The sequence below is a fragment of the Pteronotus mesoamericanus genome, unplaced genomic scaffold (genome assembly GCF_021234165.1).
Source record: "Pteronotus mesoamericanus isolate MK-2021 breed Mesoamerican mustached bat unplaced genomic scaffold, CSHL_Meso_final contig_20, whole genome shotgun sequence".
Taxonomy (NCBI): domain Eukaryota; kingdom Metazoa; phylum Chordata; class Mammalia; order Chiroptera; family Mormoopidae; genus Pteronotus; species Pteronotus mesoamericanus.
The window spans coordinates 68,976,891-69,000,140 of NW_026555085.1; the positions used below are offsets into that span (position 1 = coordinate 68,976,891).

At 39.5% G+C, this 23,250-nt stretch overlaps 2 protein-coding genes across 2 annotated transcripts in view; one reads left to right on the forward strand and one right to left on the reverse strand.

Moving 5' to 3' along the window:
* The window catches only part of NT5DC1 (5'-nucleotidase domain containing 1), a 118,260-nt gene extending 104,934 nt beyond the window's left edge, over positions 1-13,326 (forward strand). The window contains exons 8-12 of the mRNA XM_054569852.1: positions 434-531; positions 4,046-4,164; positions 5,294-5,446; positions 9,263-9,431; positions 12,308-13,326. Of these exons, the coding sequence (XP_054425827.1) occupies positions 434-531; positions 4,046-4,164; positions 5,294-5,446; positions 9,263-9,431; positions 12,308-12,423 (655 nt within the window). The 3' untranslated portion in view covers positions 12,424-13,326. The remainder of the gene's footprint in view (positions 1-433; positions 532-4,045; positions 4,165-5,293; positions 5,447-9,262; positions 9,432-12,307) is intronic.
* A 6,690-nt stretch (positions 13,327-20,016) lies between these two features.
* On the reverse strand, positions 20,017-22,817 carry TSPYL4 (TSPY like 4). Its single transcript, XM_054569853.1, has one exon. It carries the CDS (start codon positions 22,754-22,756, stop codon positions 21,512-21,514), a length of 1,245 nt encoding a protein of 414 aa, XP_054425828.1. The 5' UTR covers positions 22,757-22,817; the 3' UTR covers positions 20,017-21,511.
* Between the last annotated feature and the right edge of the window lie 433 nt (positions 22,818-23,250).

A 23,250-nucleotide genomic window follows, 5' to 3' on the forward strand; every position in this document is an offset into this window, starting at 1 on the left:
TTGAAAACGATTAATGTTGTTATCTAAAAATTACCACATTATAAGACTACACTGATTTTCAAAATAAAGTATCTTCTTCACATTTTTGAACATTCTCTGAAGACATAGCTTTGAATATTTCTAGCTGTTAGAAACTACTGAATTCACTTACTGTGACTTTTAACCATCATGAGAAAGTTTAGCACCTGGAGTTAATGGGCTTGTTCTTTTCTTATGTTTATATCAAGGTGTTGTTCAGGAATACTAGTGCTAAATCACCTTTTATTTTCCAGTGTAAGATTTACCTTAAAATGTATAGAAAGCATGTAAAAAGTTAATCTAAAGATAAGACATGATGGTGTGGTCAAGTAGATAGGCGAAGGTTAAGTTCTGTGTTATATAGACCATTTCTAATTCCTTAAAATAAGTCTATGAAAAATGTGTTGCTTTTCAGGAATGATTTTGCAGATCTTTTTGACATTGTGATTACAAATGCTTTGAAGCCTGGTTTCTTCTCCCATTTACCAAGTCAAAGACCTTTCCGGAGACTGGGTAAGTTATGTTTTGGTTTTTTTCTTCTTATATTTAAGATTTGTCCATTCATTTATTCAATAAAATCTGTTGGCTAACAACCACGTGCAAAGTACTGTGTTAGATGCAACAGGGGCATAAAAGAGACACTATGTCTTTTTTTCCCCTCATGGGAGAGAAAAAAGATAATAAACCTATATTCATATTAAATTTTACTGTACCACGTGGTGTCATAATTATTTGTTTGACTTTAAAAATGAAGGGCATGGACTTTATCTTAGTTTTTAGGGCCTAAATAAATGCTTCAGTAAATATTTTAGGGGTGAATTTGTTTTGATAGGTCAGAATCGGTCATTTTCTAGGACAGAGGTGCCACAGAATACGTGCGGATTATAAAAAATGATGCAGTCCTCCCTCTGGGGGGACAAGCACAGGCTTCAAGGAAGGGCGGTTAGAGTTGTCACACATGTAGAAGAGGCTGATGGAGAGCTGGGATGAAAGAGTGAACGAATTTTTCAGATGAGAATGGTGGGGAGGGTGAAAAAGGTGAAGGGATTAAGAAAGCACAAATTGCCAGTTATAAAACCAGTCACAGGGATGTAAGTAGAGCTTAGGGAATATAGTCAATAATATTGAAGTGAGTATGTATGGTGCCTGGTGGGTACTGGAAATATCAAGGAACACTTCGTAACCACTGTACTGTAGACCTGAAACCAGTACAAAATAATATTAAAAGTAAACTGTAATTAAAAATTTTTTTAATTGTATATAGTAGCAACACCATAGTAACAAAAAATTGAAATCTACCTAAATGATCACCAGTAGGGGACTGGCTTAATAAATTATGGATTATACACATAATGAAATACAATGCAGTTACAAAAAATAATGAAGAGGTTTTGTGTATACTGATGGGATATCTACAAGGTATATTAAGTGAAAAACAAATGTAAAACAATGTGTTAAGCATATTACCATTTTATAAACAAAAGGAAAAACTAAAATATATTGATGCAGTATTTTTTACTTTGAACTCCTTTGTGCTATTTAAAAGCACTATTCAGCCATGGCTGGGGTGACTCAGTGGACTGACTACTGGCCTGGGAACCAAAAGGTCACCGGTTCGATTCCTGGTCAGGGCACCTGCCTGGGTTGTGGGACAGGTCCCTGGTTCAGGGCATGCAAGAGGCAACTGATCCATGTATCTCTCACACATTGCTGTTTCTCTCCCTCTCTTTCTTCCTCCCTTCCTCTGTCTCTAAAAGTAAATAAAATATTTAAAAACACTATTCAGTGTAAGACAGTTGACAGTAGCTCAGTTCTCTAGTCACTGAGGAGCACACAGTGAAATTCAAATTCAGCTTCAGAGCAGTAGGTGTCAGACACTGAGGGATCCTCAGTGCACCAGTCAGATGCATAAAAGAACACAAAAGCAAGTCAGGAAACCCACAAGGTCTTGATACGTGTTGCGAAGGAAGTAACCGCCTGATGAGGCCACCTTGGGTGCCTGGCCAAGGCAGGCCTGTCCAAAAGGCGACTTGCAAGGAGGGACCTGAAGGATGAGTAATGAGAAGAGCCGAGGATGGATGTTCCTAGCAGTGGGACAAGCTAATGCAAAGGCCCAGGGTGGGAGTAGTTTTGGTGAGTTCCGGTGACAGAGAAGATGCCTGTGATTCTGGCACCTGGTCATGGGGAGAGAGGGGTGAAGTTAGGGAGACAGGCAGCCTCATACACTATGGGAAACAGTGTGGGTTTTATTCCATGAGCCGTCTGAAGCTATGCACTTGAGGTAAAAGGACGATGCAGGGACACCTTTGGCTGCTAGGTGGGGAATGGATTGGATGTGGGGAGGGGTAGAAAGAGGGGAAGACCCGACAATTGCAGTGTCCCAAGTGGGAAACTGCGGTTGTTTGCCCTGAGGCAGCCGTCCTGGAGATGAAGAGAAGCGTGTCCAGGGGCAAAGTAGGTTTACAGTTGTGATATGCAAAACACAGAGTTTGTCATTGTAAACTGTATTATTATTTATTAATTATTTCCATATAAACAACTATAAACCACCCTGTATATTTAAGATACATTATGGAGGTAAAAGACACAGGACTTGGCGATGCTTTAGAAGCAGCAGACAAAAAGAAAGGAGTAATCGAAAATGACTTCCAGGTTGTTCATTTTTCTTTTTTTCTCAGCTGAGCAGGGGGGTGCATGGTGACCCCAGTTACAGCCATGGGGAAGAATATGGAAGAAGAGTTTGGGTGGGTGGGGGATTATAACTCATAAGAACTCATTTTTTGTCCTGTTAAATTTGATATGCCTAGGAGTTGTCTAACTGGAGCTATCAATTGAGAAGTTATATAAATGAGCCTGAAGTCCAAGAGAACAAGCATAGGCTCAGGATATAAATTGGGGAGGCATCAGCTCATGGAGAAGTATATAAAGCCATGGGCTTATATGAGATCACATATAGAGAGAATGTAGATAAGCAAAAGACCCAGACCAAATTTTGACACGCTCTGGCATTAAGGATAAAGAAGCAACAGTGCAGTCTAGGAGCAGACCGATTATCGTAGGGGGAACAGGAGATTCAATGTTCAGAAGCCAAGGAGAAAAGAGGTGAGAGGTCCTTAGAGGAGGTGCTACTGAAAAGTCCACCGGAGTGTGCAAGGCGGAGGTCGCCGGTGTCCCGGAGGGCAGTGGTAGAGAGACCACATGGCGGTGTCTTGAAGGGTTGATTAAAGACAGTGGAACCAATGAGTGGAGACAACTCTTTCTGGAATTTTAGCTGTGAGGACAGTCAGAGAATTGAGGTTTTAGCTGAAAGACAATGTAAGGTCAAGAGCATATGTTATTTTTTTTAAACTGAAGATATTAGAATATGCATATATGCTCATGACATAGTCCAGGGGGGTGGTTTTTAATCTGTGAAACTTTTGTTCCTCAGGGCAAACTTGGCAACGTTTGGGGACGCTTTTGGTTGTCACAGCAGGGTGCTGCAGGCCTCCAGTGGGAAGAGGCCAAGGAGGCTGCTAAACAGCCTGCAATGCACAGGACAGCACCTCACTGCCACCCACAAGGAATTATCTGCTCCCACATCTCAGTACTGTCAAGGTTAAGAAACCCTGGTCTAGGAAAAATCCTAGCTATTAAGAAAAAGTCTGTTATGAGGAATTCAAATAATACTCTTTGTATTAAACCAGAAAAAAAAATGTTAATATTTTTCTCTCTTCACAAACTTAAATACATAACTAAGTACTCAAAGTTTTATCTGCAGGCCTTTTGTATTTTCTTCCAGTTTATACGTGTTCTATATCTATAATTCTTCCCTTCCACAGATTTTTGTTAGAATTTTGCACACACAGACATTATTTATTTCTGTTTTTATGAGGTGCTTGTAATAGTAGGGGCTCACTGAATGCTAATGGCCGCCCCCACGGGGTTCCACCTTATGCAGGTCCTGCAGCCGTGCCTGAGTGTGGTCTGCCCAGCTGGCTGCTGTCACTTGACTAAAAAGTATTTGATTGTCAAACTGTATTTTCAGAGAATGACGAGGAGCAGGAAGCACTGCCATTTCTGGATAAACCTGGCTGGTACTCCCAAGGGAACGCTGTCCACCTTTATGAACTTCTGAAGAAAATGATTGGCAAACCTGAACCCAAGGTATTTTCTCACAGAGGCAGAGTCCCTGAAGCCCACTTGTAGACATAAACTGTTATAAATTAAAACCATGATTGTGAGTGCATTTAGCTTAGTTATCTGTGGGGAAAAATAATCTGCCTCTGCTTATATACCAATCTATTCTGTTACCTCTTCTGGTTAAATAAGCCTTTCCTTTGTTGATGCAGACTAGGTCTTTTTCGGTAACAGATAAGAGCAGAAATTCCAAGCAAGGGGCCACTGGTTTACGGGATACAGCAGATTAGTGTGTGGGATACCTAAGGAATGATATCCTAGTAATAATCCCTAAAAAAAGTTTTATATGTAGAATAAGCAATAACTGAAATTACAATGCAGACCCACCTAAAGACACACTTCCTTTTGACATCATCCTGGTCACATGGCTGACGTTAGACATCGGTGCATTTTTAGCAGCAGGACCTCTCATCTAAAAAATGTTTGCCAGGAGCCCTGTGAGCAGGAGAGATCAGTGGGTAACAGCCCTGTTCCATTGGAACCCGTGTTGCCACAGCACCCTGGGAATTCCTGAGGGGTTTAGTGGACAGTGCACCTTGACTTGGAGGTTCTAATTCATATTCCCTTTACTTCGTTTTCTCGCCTGTAAAAGGGGTGTAGACCAGATCAGTGGATATCGTAGTCCCAGAATACCAGGGGAGCACCTCAGAGTCCATCGTCCAACCCCACTCTCAGAAATTCTGTTTCAGCAGAACGAGAGGGAACGCAGAAACTTTGGGAAAGTGGTTGTGGCATGCACTCTTGCTAATCTAACCCACTGTAACAGTCATCTCTAAATCTCACCAGTCCTTCAATTCTAGGGGCAGGTTTAACTGTACACATATGGACTCTCACTTCTTGAGGAAAAAAATTGACCAAAATCACTTATTTTCTGCCTTTTTTTTCTATCTGCATATACATTGTATAACTTCTTAAAATAAACCCGGCATACTGCAAACCAAATGAGGCAAGTTGACAGTCACCTATAAAGTTACTCAAGGAAGTTTAAGATACTTATACAACTCATAGAGGAATTTTCTTCTGTCTTCAGTGAAATATCCACCACTCTTTTTCACAATTCTAATGCCTCAAACAGAATTTTCTGTCTGACCTACAGGTTGTTTACTTTGGTGACAGCATGCATTCAGATATTTTCCCAGCCCGTCACTATAGTAACTGGGAGACAGTTCTCATCCTGGAAGAGCTCAGAGGGGACAGAGACTGGAAGCCTGAGGAATCGGAGCCCCAAGAGAAGAAGGGGAAATATGAGGTAAGGGTTCCTCTTAGCACTTTCCTTTCTTATCTTAGAAAGTGTTTGTTTGTGCCAGGAGACTAAATCTGTCAGCAGTTATTGCGGTCTTGTTGTCACAGCTCTGTAGTTGATCTTGCTGATAATTTTTAAATGATGCCAAGGTAACGCAGCTCTGTCTTCCCTGCCCTCTGCTTCCATCCACCACTGTGGCACCATGGATGATGTTGGTTAGTGCTGAGGCTGCCAGATCCTAACTCACTGTAGTTACACCCTTTCTCTTCTTGGCCACTGAAGCTCTTGTGCTCTTCATGGGTCTAACTTAATTAAATTGATAGCCCCTTTAGAGTAACTCCTGAGCCCCCTGAAGGAACCTAGGTGAAGACTTGAGGTAAAGAATAAAAGATGTCATAAATCTAGAAAGGGAAAATAGTGTTAAGAAGCAGAAAAGAAGATCAGAAAATAAAATGGATATTTCTAAATTCATCCCAGTGGAATGATTATAAAGAAGGAAAACCTCAAGTCCAAAGAACAAATATCGTATCAAAAAATATCAATAAATAGAAATAAGCTATCAAGTCACTAAAAGACATAGAAGAACCTTAAGTGCATGTTACTAAGTGAAAGAAGCCAATCTGAAAAGGCTACATGCTGTCTGATTCCAACCATATGGCAGTCTGGAAAAGGCAAAAAATATAGAGAATAAAAAGACCAGTGAGTGCCGTGGGTTTGAGGGGAGAAGAATGAATAAATGGAGCACAGGATTTTTATGGTGGTAAAACTATTCTGCGTGATACTGTAATGGAGAATATATGACGTTATGTATTTGTCAAAAATTCATAGAACTACACAGCCTAAAGTGTGAACTCTGATGTGAACTACAGATTTTTGTCAATAATAATGTATCAATATTGGTTAACCAGTTGTAACTAATGTACCATAACAATTAACGCAAGATGTTAATAATGGGAGAGGCAGTGGGGAGGCAGGCAGGAGGGGAACATATAAGAATTTTCTGTACTTTTTGCTCTATTTATCTGTAAACCTAAAGCTGTTCTGAAATAGAGTCCATTATAAAAGAAAAAAAACCATAAGCACACCCAAGAAAATGTTAGAATAAAGGAGTCAGGTTTCTAAGAGGTTTCCTTTGAGTAGCATTTAGTCTTCAATGTGATATTGGAAGTTCTTTGGACTATTTGAGTTAAGAAAGAGCTTTAAAACAACCTTCCGGCAAACCTGAGGGACTTTGGAAAAGGTTTTCACTAAACAGAGATTTGGTTTCTTCAAAATGATTTGGGAATGTAGGTACAATGATAAGAAAATGAACAGTGAGCGGGAAAGGTTCCTCCAGCAATATGTACAGGGTGTACACAGTAGCCCCACCCTTCTCTCCCGGACCTCTTTTTTCTTGTTAATTAGTTACAAACATATCAAAGAATTAATAGTTGGCTCCTAGACCGGAAATGGTGAGTCAAGAGCTTAAAGATTGGAGTTCCCAAGATAAAATTTGAAAGAAATAATGTTTCTTCCTGTTAAACTCCACGTATTTCAGAATACTCAAAATTTTTATCCTAAGTACCTGACATAAGTAAGAGCTTATTGTATTGTCAGAGATATTGCAGTAAGGCCACTCATTAGATAGCCATTCAACACTACGCTCTTGTTGAACATGTATGCATGCTGAGTTTTTAATTTGTCCAAGCCTGTCTGCGAAGAATATCGGGGATTTACCGTTGAGTCATACACACTTCCTTTTTACAGAATGTGTTATAGTCTGAGGATAAAGGGGGAGGGAACTTGAGTATGCAAATAAAGCATAACTGTCTGGAGAGGGTACAAATTATAAAAATATGTTAAATGGGGCCTGGTGGATACTTTATTGAGGAGAATTAGGGAAAACTTCATAAAGAATGCAGAATGTGAGGTAAACGTTGAAGGGCAGGTACATTTTCAATTGACGTATACCATATTCTTAGGAAAATTGGGACACAAGTGAATGTCTACAGGAGAAAGACTAGAGAGAGAAGAGAGAAGATGGGAACTTGGTGAAGTCCTAAACAAAGATACGAGTGCTTGTTGATGTTCAGAAAATGGCATGAGCCCTGACCAATGTGGCTCAGTTGAGTGGAGCATTATCTCATTATGATAATGAATATCTACATTCATTATCAATTGATTGGAGCATTATCTCATAACCCGAAAAGTCGGGGGTTCAATTCTCAGTCAGGTCACAAGCCTAGGTTGCGGGTTCGGACCTCAGTCAGGACACATGTGGTCCCTGGTTGGAGTGATATGTGAGGCAACCAATTGATCTCTCTCTCTCACATGGATGTTTCTCTCCCTCTCTTCCCCTCTCTCTAAAATCAATAAGCAAGTCCTTGGATAAAGATTTAGAAAATGGCATGATTTCTTTTGATTAATGGTATATTTATATTTGAGACAAAGTAATTAAAAACCCCAACATCAGAATGAACAAAGATTACATCTATTAATCTGTTTGGGCTTCTGTGATACCATATATTGGCTGGCTTATAAATAACAAATATTTATTTCCCACAGTTCTGAAGTCTAGGAAGTCCAAGATTATGGGGCTGGTCAGCTCAGTGCCCAGGGAGGACCTGCTTCCTCATAGACAGCCCTCTTCTCACTGTACCCTCACATGCCTGAAGGGGGGAGCTAGCTCCCTAGAGTCTCTTTTGTAAGGACTACCCCATTCATGAGAGCTCCACCCTCATGACCCAAAGGCCTCCTAATATCACCTTGGACATTAAGCTTTCAACCTTTGAATTCTGGAGGAACACAGCTATTTAGACTGTAATATCATCCATATAACATTGACCAGAAAGGGTCGATAGGTCTGTTTTTCTCTCTTTATAGGAATAGGGGGGAGCCTAGATTATATCACTTGTTTGCAGACCATTGTCTACATGTGTAATGTGAGTCATGCCTTCTCAGGCTTGTTATTTTAGAAAAGATAATTAATTAAGTAAAATTTATCCTATAAGTTGCTATTTAGATATTAAAAAATTATATTGAAATACACCTTAAATGTACACACAGGAATATGGATATTCATATTCTATACTGATCTTAAATATCTTTGGTGAATCCAAATAGGCTCTTAATGAATGATTTCCATATATCATAACCTACAAACATACATTCTCATATTGCTTCCCAATGTGAGTTCCACACAAAGAATTGTGAATCTAGAGGCATCTTTGGGACCTGTGAGCTCCAAAATGAAATTTTTATCACAAAAGAATGACATGGTTCTTTATAATCCAGATTATATGAATGGGATAGGATTTTCTTTCAATTCTTAATTTTATGCCATATTTATAAAACACTGAAGTATTTTTTTAATGGGTCTTTAATTTAGTCTGCAATTTTCGTGCGCCTGCTCTATCCTAGGCACTAAGCCTTAGGTATACACTAATACATAAGGAAGTTCTTAGCCTTATGTAGTTAATCATCTGTCAAGGATGAAAGGTAAATAGTATGATAGTTGTGAGACAGTATGAGAAGTAATATGAGGGATAAACTCAGGGTGTAGGAAAGTGGAGTAGAGACCTCATCCAACCGGAGTGTGGGAGGTCAAGAAAAACGTCGTGGATGGCATCCCTGGCCTGATACCAGAGATGAATGAGGAGTTCCCAGCAAAGCCAGGGGGAGGGTACTTTTAAGGAATTCTAAGCTTTTACTTTTTATATGGTATATAGTTTGGTTAAGGGAAACAACTAAAATGCCTTCAGATTTTCTATTTTGATTTACTTAGTGGGAAAAAAACATACCATGAGATTGATCAGTTTTCATTGTTCTATTTTCTTGTTTCAGGGACAGAAGGCAAGGCCTCTGTATTCATTTTCTAATAAATGGGGCTCTTTTTTTATTGACTCCACTTCGGGACTGGAAAATACAGAAGACTCCTTAGTTTATACATGGTCCTGTAAGAGAATCAGTACTTACAGCACTATTGCAATTCCAAGTATTGAAGCAATAGCAGGTAAGGAGGAAAATATTTATGTCTTTACCTGTTACTGGACAATAATGACCTTAATTACTAGAATTCTTGTCTTTAAAAAAGGAAAAATTTCCATGGCATTCATTTTTCTGGGAAACATCTAGATAAGGCATTCTTGGTAATTAGGACTTTCCTGTCTCCTGGAGCCAGTGACAAAAGGTGGGAGATTTTTTTTTTTTTAATCTGTTTGGAGTCATAGGATAAAGGTAGGGAAAAACTGCCGGGACAAGAAGCTAAGCTCAGAAGACCAAGTAAGGGGGCTGACTTTGGGTGCTCCTTTTCCCCTTGAGCATTTTCTGATTCAAGAGAGAACACCAAAGAAAGGGAGTGAGATCTTTTAGTAGCTTTATGCACCTACAGGGGTAGAAGGTAGAGGGTTGAGCCTGCCAAAGGAGGATGGGCCTGGTGGACTCTCAGTCTGTGTGGAGGAGTATGAGTTAGAAGTTAAGAGTGTGAGACTGAAACTCAGCTTTAAATCAGATGAATCCCTAAAATGGGATTCAGAAAAGTCTAGACTGGTAATGCCCCAAGGCACCTTGTAAAAACCAATGAATAGTCTCTTAAGGAATAATACTCTGGAACTCAGATTATTTCTAAAACCAATATAAGTTTCAGCATATAATGAAAAATAGCCAGGTACACAAGGATATGAGACTATATTAACATAGATAACCAAGTTTACTGTGGTCAAGTACAGCAATGAGAAATATGGTAGAGACAAAACTATAAAAAGAATGGAAATTTTAAAATTGAAATGTTAAGAACTTAATGGATGGGTTTAACAGGCAATTAGACACAGTTGAAAAATGAATTAGTACACAGGAAAATAAGTCAAAGACTTCCACATTGGCAAAAATGGAGGAAATGTACCTCTAGAAGACCTAGACTAAGTAAATACTAACGAGTATTGTTCTTTAAGCAAAAGTAAGAATGATCCCTGTTGGAAGATCAGAGATACAAGAAAGAATATACAGTAACAAAAAGATAGACATGTAAATGGATTAAAATGAATACTTCCTCTTGGAAACAATTAAAAAATTACATCCTATGGAGTTTAAATGGAGAATTTAAAAACATGACCATAATGGCATATAAATCCCAAAGGGAGACAGCTGGAGTTAAAGTGTTGAAATTGCTTGTATTATATTGTATAAAGGATAAGAGTATGATAAATAGTGATGTCAAAAATGCATGTTGTAATCAAAAGACTTGTACTGATATACATATAGTGCTAATTATGTAAAATAACTTTAAAATTAAAAAAGAGGGGAAAGAATGTTAAGAATAAGCGAGACAGCCCTGACTGGTGTGGCTCAGTGGGTGGGGCATTGTTGCACTGACCAAAAGGTCACCAGTCCACTTCCCGGTCGGGGAGCGCGCCTGGGTTGTGGGCCCGGCCCCCTTTGGGGGCATGCAAAAGGCAACTGATCCATGTTTCTCTTCCTCTCTTTCTTCCTCCCTTCCCCTCTCTCTAAAAATAAATAAATAAAATATTTTTTTTTTTAAAAAGGATAAGCAATACAAATGGAGAGCATCCAGTAAAATGGTAGATTTAAATCTGAGTAATTACAAGGGAAAGTGGTGGTGGGAAAATGGAGACAAATGTACTTGAACAATAAAAAAAATTAAAAATAAACTTAAAAATAAATCTGAGTAATTACATTATAAGTAGGTGGCTAAATACTTCAATTAAAATCCTGAATGAAATAAAACCCAACTATGGACTGTTCATAAGAGATATCTTTGGAACATAGGGACACTGAAAGTTTGAATGTCAAGGATGGAAAGAGATACCGTGATAACATTAATCAAAAGAAAGTTAGAGCTCACTGTATTGATATGAAACAAAGTAGACATTAAGGAAAAATAAATCCATTAACATGAAAAATAATCACTTCAAAATAATAAATTCTGTTTTCAGAAATACGTAACTGAAAGTCTGAGATATTCACCTGGGCCCCCTCCTCTCTCAGAAGTCAATTACTCCCCGTTTTTCAGTACCAAGAAGCTGCTGAAAAATCCACTCTGCTTTACAGAGATGTATGCTCCTGCTTGCCTTAGTTTCCTGAAGATCTCCTTAGAATTTGGGAAAGGGCTTGAGGAGAAAACCAGCAAAGTCCACTTCTTCACCCCTTCCTTTACACTCCCTCAATTTTTCTCTGCAGCCCTTAAAGATGACAAATGCTCTACTGGTTTTTCTGTGCTAGTAACTGTCCCCACCCCCAGACAGATTCAGTGTCTAAGGGGAAAAGCTGTGGCAGAATGCAGGCTCACATTTCTGCTTGTTTCCCAGGAATTGTGTGTTCTCAGATCCTGGTTGTCTCTTCAGCTCTGCAGTGACTTCACTCTGATGTTTATAAATTGTCTCAGCTCCAATTTAGAAGTGAAAGTCTGAAGTTTTTTAAACCTCAGATTCTTCTTTCTTAAATTGGGGATGACAATATCAGGCTGCATTTCCTCCCTCACAGGCAGGATGTGAAAGAAAAAGCAAGATATTTACCTGATGATGATGACAGCGACCCTAACAAATGTATGACCTTGCAAAAGGTCCTTCCTCTATGACCGTATACGAATCCGGTATATGTCAATACATCCTATTCATTGAAGTATCTCATTCTCATTGGTTTCAAGCAAATGGTTTATTTATTTCTTTTTTTTGTTTTGTTTTGTTCCATGCTTACACACATAACATTAAAGAAAGATAATCTGAATATATGTCTTCCTTTTACAAATGATTTTCCTTTTAAAAAAATGGGCCTGCTAACTTGAAGGAAGGGGCCACTGTTGAGCTCATCAGCAGAGGAAAGATCTGAAAGGCACAGTGGTCAATTTGTTGTGTTTTTTGTTTTGTTTTCCAGAATTACCCCTGGACTACAAATTTACAAGGTTCTCCTCAAGCAATTCAAAAACAGCTGGCTACTATCCAAAGCCTCCACTGGTCTTAGCAAATGGTGAATCACTGGCAACCAAATAACTTGATCTTTACTGAAAAATGAAGAACCATATATGCAGCAAATGTACTGTAAAAATGTTAATTTTTTTAAAAAAATACTGTATCATTCTTTATTGGAACAAATTCTTAATGAAAATTGACAAAGAACTTGATGTTTTTTCCATAGGTCCTCTTTCTCTAGATATGCCCAATAACTCTTATTATATCAAGATCTCAGTATCTTAGAACTGAAAAGAACCTTGCTATATATTTTGTGCACCAAGAGTTCTGAGATTAGAATTCACTTGGGGGCACACACACACACACACACACTCACTCTCTCTCTCTCTCTCTCTCTCTCTTACACTAAGCCTAGGCCAGTGGCTCTCAAAGTGTGGTCCCAAACCACTATCATAGCATCACCTGAGAACCTGATAGAAATGCAAATTTGCAGACCATACCCCAGACCTACAGAATGAGGATCTCTGGAAATGGGGCCCAATAATCTGTGTTTAATAATAATAGTATGATTCACACTAAAGTTTGAGAGCCACTGGCTTGACCATAACCGCCAGAGATTAGTTTATTTGGTCCAGGGATATAGATGAGCATTGACCCCTTTTATACGCCCAAGAACACTGAGTCCAGTGAGATTAAATGATTTTTCCAGGGTATCAGGTTTTATGCTAGTCTTTTGTTTTCCAAAGCAAGGAATACGGATGTGATTTTTTCTCATACCTCACAGCCCATATGGGAGAAAGGTGATACTAGAAGCCAACTATTTCAGTCTCCAATGTTACTAATTAGGGTCCGCCCTAATAATGTTAAAAGCTGTTTAACTCATTTTCATTCCCCTTAAAGCATGCATTCTCAAAAAGGAAAAGAAAATGGTTCTTAGGGTGAAAAAAATAATAGTGCAATGGATTCTAGCCCTCCAAAGCTCAACATTACCCAATAAAATCTTAATTCCATGGTATTAATACTTCTCATTAAGAAAAAATATAATTTAAAGCTCAATATATTAAATTTGAGTTAAATTTTTCTCCTTGGGTGGGGTGGGTGGTATTGAAAAAAAAATTGAAAAAACTGCTTTAAAGGGATTTATCTTTATAAATACCATCCAGGATTATTATGTTCTATGTGCTACTCATAGTCATGTTAGTAGCTATTTGTTGCAAGATGTTTGGAGGCAGATAATGTTTACAATATAAATCCTAGCTACTCTTTATGTTGTAATTTCACTGTGTTCATCTTGAACAATAACAGAAAACACAATGATCACTATCATTATTTTATTTGGTCTGTAGCAGAGAACTTAGTATATTGATGAATACAATGAAAAGATAAATATTTTGTTAAAAATTTTAAATGCTCAAAAATAATCCCAAATCTATGGTGGGGATGAGTATCTCAGGGTTGGTAAACAGATATTGAAATTATTTTCTCAAAAGTCAGTAGCTTTCTTTGATATCCAATAAGAATAATGTGTTTGAACTTGATTTCCAAAATCTCAATGGAATGTGATGATGAGCACACACAGTCAAGCTTAAGGCTAAATGACAGATGCTGTCTCATGTATACTTTGACTACACATTTGATTTCTTTTAAAAAATAAAGCTATTTTTCCTTACACGTGTTTATTTTGTAAATGGCAAAGAACAATGCATCTTTAAATGCTTATAAACTACTGTTGTTAATATGAAAAATGAGAACCCCCAAACAAGAAGTTAATTGCACTTTATGGGCCACTACGTAGCGAAGAAAAAATACACTTAAATAAGAAATTCTAATCCTATTTTTACTAGTGTCTATCTAAAGAATCTGAACAAGTTAACCACCTAATGTGACCTCAGTTTTACCCACCCTGTTGAAGAGGAGGTTAGAGTTTATTTCCAAGTTTCCTTCCAACTTTCTAAGGGACAGTCAGGGACAATAATGAATGCTGTTTCTCTGTTGGACCGTAATTAAAATGTTTATTTCACTTCTAAAAGTGCCAGTGTTTCCAATTGGACAAGAAGATTTAAAATCATCCAAAAATGGCACTGTAAAAATTAAAAAGAGAATCTTAGAGAAGAAAGCTCTATGTTCTAAATAAAGTAATGAATGATAAAGCAGAAGTTGTGCAAATAGGCAGAAGACTTAAGTGTAATCAATCTTAGAATACAGGCAAACATTCACCATCCCTTTAAAAGATACCTAAAAATGATTGTCAAAGGAGCTGAGATTTTCTTTGCTGGCCACTGTTGATCTCATCAGCAGAGGAAACACCTGAATGGCACAACCATCAAACAATTTGTCAGAATTTGGTGTTTAGAATATTGAGGTAGCAGAAACTTCAACTGAACCTAGAATTACAGCTTAAAACCCAACTACTGAGTTTGTTAAACTCTAAATTGAAATCAAGTATTATTTCCTCCCCAATCCACACCCCACAGTAACTTTATATGCATATTTAAAGCATATATGATGTGTATATTTATACACATACTTTTAGTGAACTTGTCTGAATGCAAAAAATAAAACTATGTGATTATTTTATATAACAAACCAGCATAAAATGGAATGTCAAACTATATCCTTGGATATAACTGACATGAATCTTTTTTATTTTTTTAATGTGATGATGCAGCAGCTTTTCCTTACTTCTTCTCAGGCTCTTGATAACAAGGTTATCATAGAGTTGGCTTCCAGATTAGTGCAAGACTGGGATATATTCGAGAGAATACACACCCAGTGTGGAGCAGTTGCTGCCCTTAAAAATCCTTGGGCATGGTCCAGTCAACGCAGGATGAATTCAAAAAGGTAAATTCTTGTTGTCTCTAGAATCATCCTCAGAAACATGGTAAAAATATAATAACGAGTGCTGACTCCTTACCAGGCTACTTTATGTGCCTTATTTACCCCCTACAGCAACCATATCTATGATCCCTCCAAGTTGTGTGGTTACTAAGAAACAGAGCCTGTACATGAACCCAAATTTGATCCCAAAAATCATGCTTTGTTGATTGGTAAAGTCTTCCAACATTGGATCTAGACTGGGGCAAATTCTGTCTGAAATCACACTTCAATTTAATAATCACACCATGCTAGGGCAAGTAAGAAATTAGAAATGAAGACACAGACTGTCCTAAAGTAATTTAAAATTTTATAAAAAATATTAAAAACAAATACCTATTAACATAGAACTTAGCTGGAAGAGTAAAATAAAGAACCAACAGTCACAGAAGTCCTACAGTGTATAACAAAGCCTGCTCTTCTTGGAAGAGATGTGCTAAAGGCTGGTCTACTCTTCACAGTCAGGTTCAAATGTTCACCTTGAATACTTAGCAGATTTCCCTCTTGTGCTGAGGAAACCAACATGGAGAAGGGAAATAAAAACTAGTCCAAGTAAACTTAGGGGAAGATGAGATATCTGGGCCTACAGAGAATTTTGGGTCATTACTTAAAAAGACAATTACAACAGCACAGAATGCTTGACAATCAGGTTCTTGTGCCAAGCACCAGTTCTCACTCATTAAAAAGAAAAACAAAAATCTTTTACTTTCTTGGTACTTCGGCTTTTCTACTTTCTTGGTAAAGATCAAACCTTTAATAAAGTTTAACAAAGTTTAATAAATTAGAGAAGGAATACATTCCTAAGTGCCAGTTAAAAGAAATCACCATGTTGAATTAACAAATATTTGGTCTCTAAATTTAATAGATATCAACATTTCTTTATACTTCTTAGCAGCTATACTTCATAATATTTAAACTCCTTTTGGTGCATTTATTGGATTGGCCAAAAAGTTCATTTGTTTTTTTCCATTAAGATGAGTCTAGTAGCGCTTAGTTACCTTTAACTTCATTTGAAATGGTTGATTGTATTGTGACAGCTATCACATCAGCATTCATTTTTTTTTTAAAAACTTGTCAAAAGTGATGAATTTTTGTGTAGCCATTTTAATATTGAAGATGGAAGAAAATACGCAACATTTTCAGCACATTATGCTTTATTGTTTCAAGAAAGGTAAAAATTCAATTGAAAACCCCAAAAAGATTTGTGCAGTGTTTGGGGAAAGTGCTGTGACTGATCGAACTTGTCAAAAGTGGTTTGCAAAGTTTCGTGCTGGAGGTTCCTTGCTGAATCATGCTTCACAGTTGGGTGGACCATTTGAAGTTGATCAAATCAAGACATTAAATGAAAACAATCAACATTATACCATGTGGAAGATAGTCAACATACTCAAAATGCCCAAATCAATATAGTTATTAGTAAAAATTAAAAATGTGTCTGTATTTTGGGGAAAAAACCATAAGGACTTTTTGGCCAATCCAATACTTTCATTGAAAAGAACAAACTGCTGATTTCATTCATTTATGCAGCAAGTTTACATGCTTGATATGCTGACTTTACATATCAAGATACATATGTAAACTCAGGAGTGTTTTAATTTAGTATGGAATCCTGTATTAATTAAAATAAGTGATAAACAGTACCTCTTTCAAAAACCATTCATGAATGGGTTAAGAACCACCATCTGAGGACTGCATATGTACATCAATAGGGTTTTGTTTTTATGCCATTTTTTAGTACAGTTGTGTGATATAAAAGACAGCCTGAAAATTTAACTGTGAGACTTGCATCTTGGGCAGTTTACTTTAACTTTCTGAACCTCTATTTTCACTACTATTTAAATGGAGGTAGTAAAACTTATGTCAGGATTATGAAGTTAATGGGAGAACACACGTGGAAAGTGCCTGATACATCGTGAGATTACCAAGGGAATGTGTATCTGAAGCAAAATCAGATATCCAAGGTTCAAATTGTGACTCCATAGGGCAGGGAACTGAAATAATTAAGAGTATAGGTAATTTGGGTTTGTTTTTAATAATGAAAACTGATTTAAGGGAACTTTATTCAGCTGGAGATGAAGCAGAAGCAGCAGCAAGAGCAGTGGGGAGGGAGAACTGAGGAAGGTCAGAGAAGCCTTTTGTGGGTGGTCTGGCCTGTTGGTGTCTGAGCTGAATGCCTAGAAATGGTAAAAGATTGGTATGTCAGGACCAGGGAAATTATGAAGTATGTCACTACTTCTCACAGGGCAATATGGCCTCAGCAGACCAAAATAATATGTGCTGCTTCAGGACAGGAAGATGAGAGAAACTCTTAACTGTTTTGGAGTTCTGCATAAAGAATAAAATTGTGTCTAAAATTGAGAAAGAAAAACAAAAAGGTACAATGCAAAGAAATAAAACAGGGCTATAGGAGTAAATCAACTGGTTAGTAAGTACAGCCTAGATAATGCATATTTGAGTGTAGTATTATCAGACTAAACAGAACAAATGAAACAGATGTTGATCTCCAACAAATGAATGGCACCAGCATAACAGAAAAATAAATATTAATGGTTAGACTGAAGCTGATAAGCCAAGGGCAACAAAATGACATTTTTTTAATTATGTGCAGAACAGGATAAAAGAGATAATGCTTGAAACAGGTGACTGACAATGCAGCACTCAATCACTGAATTAAAAAAGTAAGATGAACACCGTAAAGGGAATTTAGGATTAAGATGGGTATAGAACTTGCAAAAGAAAATTTAGCTCTTTAATACTTCAAGTTCTCCAGGCCGAGAAAAATTACACGTCAGCAAGTAAAACTTGCAAGAAAGACCTTCCCCAAGAGTCAGCAAGACAGTTTAACTATAGATTTTTCTCTAACTTGTATCAGTATTTTGGGCCATTTGTCAAATTTTTGTTTAGATGGTTAAAAATACTTTGTCATTTGCAGATCTTATAGCATCCAAAGTGCTCTCTACTAGAGAACACAGCCGTCATCTCCCAAACCTTCACTTAACAGCTGCTGATTAGCAAAATGCTCTGATGCCTGAAATTCCCTGTTTCTAGACATTATATTTCAATCAGTATTTTTGTTCTCTGTAAAGTACCACACTGTTGTAGAAGAATTTAGGTAGCACTTACAGAGTACATAATGGTTAATTCTTCCAAAAGTCTATCTTACGCTCATTAAGAAGGAGACCAAGGTAGGGAAGGGGGATATGGTTAAGATAAATATAGTAAACAAGAATGTGACACGAAGAACAGTTTTCCAAGAAAAACAGTAAGGAACAAATCAACATATGATGTTTCAATTTCCACCAAAAACTTCACTGGTTGTAAAGAAAAATATATATATATTTTTATATATATAAATATTAATGTATATATATTTGTTTATATAAATATAAATATATATATTTTTTTCATTCATGAGTATGCAGCTGCAGTTTTACCATTTTCCAAGCCAAAAAAATCTTAGGTTTGGTGGCTGTGCCTTTTTTAACCTTCAGGACGATGCTTACTGTGACCATTTAATAACTTTAGCATTTTCTCAACCTTATAATAACCTAGACAACATAGAATTTTATTAATTTTTATTTTGGTGAAAACAAGAACTACATCAGAGTGACAGATTTTATTTTTCCTTCAAGCACATAGGAGAAGACAAAAGTACTAAGGGTCCTCGTTTAGAGTGACAGAGAAATTACACATACTTACACAGGTTAGGAACAAAGTATCAAGTACCACATTACTTCTAGGGCAAGAAATATCAAGACAGTTATGTTTTTCTTCTTGAGATTACTTTCACAAGACAGTGACATTTGCAAAATTTCACTCTTCATAGATCACATTACTCAAATTATATTTCTAAGGATAGGGTTATATATGAAGAGAGACCAGAACAAGCTGATACATTAATAATATTCACAGAAGTCTTCATACGACACAGGGATCAAGTTTGATTTTTAGTACCCATTCTCAATTACAAGCAAAAGCAGGCCTATAAATGTCAATTTTGCCAGCAAGCAAAAATGGTGAAAGGAATGAATAGGATTTTACTCACAGTGAACTAAGAAGCATATACCATCAATCTTCCAGATATAAAAGGATACTCCTAGAATAATAGAAAACATCTAGACCTGCATGTTTGTGTATAAAAATCTGGTGAATTCAAAGACATAGGAAAAATTGGGGGAAACCCCTTACAAGCATCCTCTTTAAACATTAGCCACTTGAACCATCAACCAGATTTTCTCACCCACCGTGGGAAGAGCCTGGGGGCCTCCCCTCCTCCCCCTGAGTTGCAGGGTTCCAGTCTTCACTCCACAGCAAGCTCACTGCTGTTTCCAGGCTTTCAGTTCCTCCAGCCTAGAGCACCCTCCTCTATGCTCTGTGCCCAGACTTCATAAGCCCTGGGGAACTTACAGCAAAGCCTCCAAAAAGAAAGGAGAATTGGTAAATGTCATCAGCACCACCATACCCCTCCGTAAGTAAGGCAGCCCTGACGTCCCACGTACTGGAACTTGGTCTGAAAATCCAGACTGACTCCATCCACATATCTCCTTACCCCAAGAAGGAAGGCTCGACATCTGCCACAATGAAGATAGCAGCCTGCTCCCTCTTTTGTTAGGACAGAAGTAGGGGAAGGAATGGGGAAGCTGAGGACTGAGAGCCAAGGACCAGGCAGTAGGAGGGAGGCCTTGGGACATCAGGGCTATAATAAAATAGTACAGAAGACAGGAGTGACCCACAAAATGCTGTTGGGATGTAAGTGGTTCAAGACCTCCCCCACCCACCCCCCCAAAAAAAGAAGTTCCATCTTTAGAGAAGTAGAGTCTAACTTTTGGTCGCTTTAGATCACAACCTGCTGTGATTCTCTCTCGAACCGATCACTGTAAAGCCGACCCTTCTGGCTTCGAGCTTCTTAAACCAAAGCTCACAAAACACAGTTTTGGTAAATGGATAGGAGGAAAGGGTAGGGTTGTCAAAAGTTGGCCTAAAAGAACACTACCCATGATTAATTTACCCAGAGGTCTTCCTCTGAAACATTTAGACCTTGCTAAAGGATGTGGGGTGGAGGCATGAGAAGAAGAAGGCAATGAGGCCTGGGTAATCTATTACACAGTAGCGTTCTCCCTCTGGACACAATGAAGGGGAGGGCAAATTACACCAAAAAGCTGCTCTGCCAGTTTTGTTTCTGAACTGTAACTGCTTCAGAGGGAGGGGAGAAGAGGGACAGGGACAGGGAGATGGAAATACATCTTCCTAGGTGCCTGCACCCTGGCAACTTTGTCACCTTCAGAACAGATACAGGAAGAGTTAGGGAGAGGATGTTTAACACAGCTGTCTAGATTAAGGGTGAATTATTGGCTAGGACTCCGAAAGGCTTTTGGGACCTCCGTTCCAGCCTTGCTTTGGGGACTGTCACATAGCCTGCCCAGTCTTCCTGACAGCCAACTGGGTTTTTCAGGTAACTTTGGGGAGGCGGGGGCGTGGTTTGCTGCCTGGGTGCTTAAGCCCACAGATAGTTCCTGAGGAGGCAGGCAGTGGTATCCAGCCAAGGCTCAGCCAAAAGACTGGTAACAGGTTTGGGTGGCCCACAGCACAGGCTTTCACACTCACCAGTACCTGGTCACAACGCAGTGACCAAAGGCATAAGAAGATCAACATGACACTGTGTACCTCTCATCTGTTATCTCATTCAGGCCTAGAAGCCACTCACCAGCCACCTTCTTATTCTGGCAAATAACCAGCAGGCTAAATGGCATAGGCCCAAGAAGGCAGCTGGTGGTAGCCTGGAATGTTCAGTTTAGGGTTGATGGCTGGCATCATCCAGATCAGCTTCATCTTCCAGTGGAGAAAATAAAAGATCTTGCCATAGAGCACAAGGTATCAGGAGCACAGCCAGTTTTAAGTGTGAAGCCCTGCTAGTTATTTGCAAGATATACATCAAGTTTGTTTGTGGTAGATAACCGCTTAAAAACCTGGGAAAAGACCATCGTCACAGACAGGGCCCAAGGCATGCAAAGGGAGTCAGTGCATATCTACGGCATCATGTGCGTGGCACAGCAGCAGTGAAAAGCCATGCACTTGGAACGCAACACTTTGCAGAACAGCATGAAGGCCCAAAGGAAGAAGAGCATAGACACAGAAGCGACAATCTTGCAACTGACTGAAGATTTAGAAGAATCAAAGAACAAAATAATCCAGTGTGAAGAGAAAGCAGATGGAAGACTTCATGCTGTTGGCTAAGCATAGAATCCAAGAGGAGGTGGTAAGGAAACTAGTGCAGGAGATTTTCACAGGTCGGGAGTTAGCCAGACTGGAACCTGAAGGACCTCGGGCTCTCCACCGGCTGCCTTGCTGCATCCCGAATTCCTCGGTGGGGCCCTTCACCCATCAAGTAATACTGTAGGGGATTAGGCCAGAGTTCTGCTTTGATAATCTCAGCAATCCTGTCGAATTCTAGGAGGCTGTGGTCGGAGAACCAGTTGAAGAAACTGGGGATAGTGTTTCCTTCTCGGTTCCTGTGGATATGAGACTGGGGATCTTGGCCCCGGTGCCAGCGAATTGGAGTGGCAAGAGACACCACACGGCCAGAGGATCTGCGCTCATATTCCTTGACTAGCCCTTCATTTCGGAAGTAGGGATTGCTCTGAAAGATGAACTTGAATTTGCAGCCTGCCCTGGGGTGTGTAAGCTCCTCCACCTCCAAATTGATCATGTACCTCATCATGTCTTCATCTTGTCCACTGATCATAGGTGACAGCTGAGGGTGGTTCCGGAAGGCAGTGACCCAGAAACCTGGGATATTCTGGATAATGAAACTTCTGCGCTGCATGTGGAGCCTTCGCATCCGGCCAAACTTGCGCTCTAGCTGAAGGAAGGCCCTGTCTGCCTGGGCATTTACATTTGACAGCTCCTGATCGATGGCCTCCAGAGAGTCCATGCAGTTATTGCTCTTCGGGGCCCTGGCCCGCGTCTCCTCTTTCACTCCTCCCATCACCTTTTTCTCCTTCTGGATCCCCTTCTTTTCCTCCGCCACCTCCTCTGCTGTTCCCTCCTTTTCCGCCGTCCCTGAAATGGCGCACTTCTTTGTCATCACCTCCTTGGCCTTCGCCCCAGGCATCATCTGAGACCCCAGCCCCTCTGCGCCACAGGCTTCTAGAGCTTTCTCCCCAGCAGGGCCGCTCGACTCTCTACGCTGACAGCCATTTTCCTGGCTATTGTCGGATGCCCCCGAGGGGGAGACGGAGGCTGCTTCCAGGCCCTCCGTGGGAGGCGGAGCGTCTTTCTGGCCTGCGGTAGTTGCTGCACGGCCACGACTCCCAGCCACTCGAATGCGGAGCACCGGGCCGCAGGCCGAGGGGGCCTGGGACGCGCCTCCCTCCGCAGAGGACTCCAAATTGCGCTCACCTGTGTGCGCCATCCCCTGGGTCGCCTCTGTTGCCTCGCTCTGGCACTGGTTTATGTCGGGATATCCCGGGTCATGGTCAGGAGTGGCGAGGTCGCGGGTGTTAGCGACAGAAAGATTGTTGCCCTCATCCAGGCTGCTCATTTTGGTAGAAGTCAGACCTGCAGAATGAGGGCTGTGCGCGTCCTCTGCAGAGGCGGCGCTCCGCCCCTCGCGCCACCCCTCTTTTCCACACTAGGGAGGACGCTGCTATGGCAACCGGTGACGACAGGGCGCTCCTGTCATAATATCGCGCGAGAAGTAACTGCTCCTTTGTGATGCTGGTCAGTCAAGGGTATTCCATTGTCTGTGTTATAAAATGTTTTTAGTTTCCTCAGCCTGGAAAAGGTTTGGCTTACACGAATAGATGCAGATCAAACTCAAGCATGTACGAATTATGTTAATGTGGATGTCTAAGGCTCTGAGTTAATTTCCAAGGCACCTAAGCTGTTGTCAGTTAAAATATTTGCTTAAAAGGTAAGAAAGGTTAGTTATTGTCTATTCAAGTCAGCTCATAGAGCTTCTCACGTATAAAGTGGATTCAGCAATTCACAGGCCTTCCTTCTTTAATATACAAATTCATGGCTATTTCCAGATAA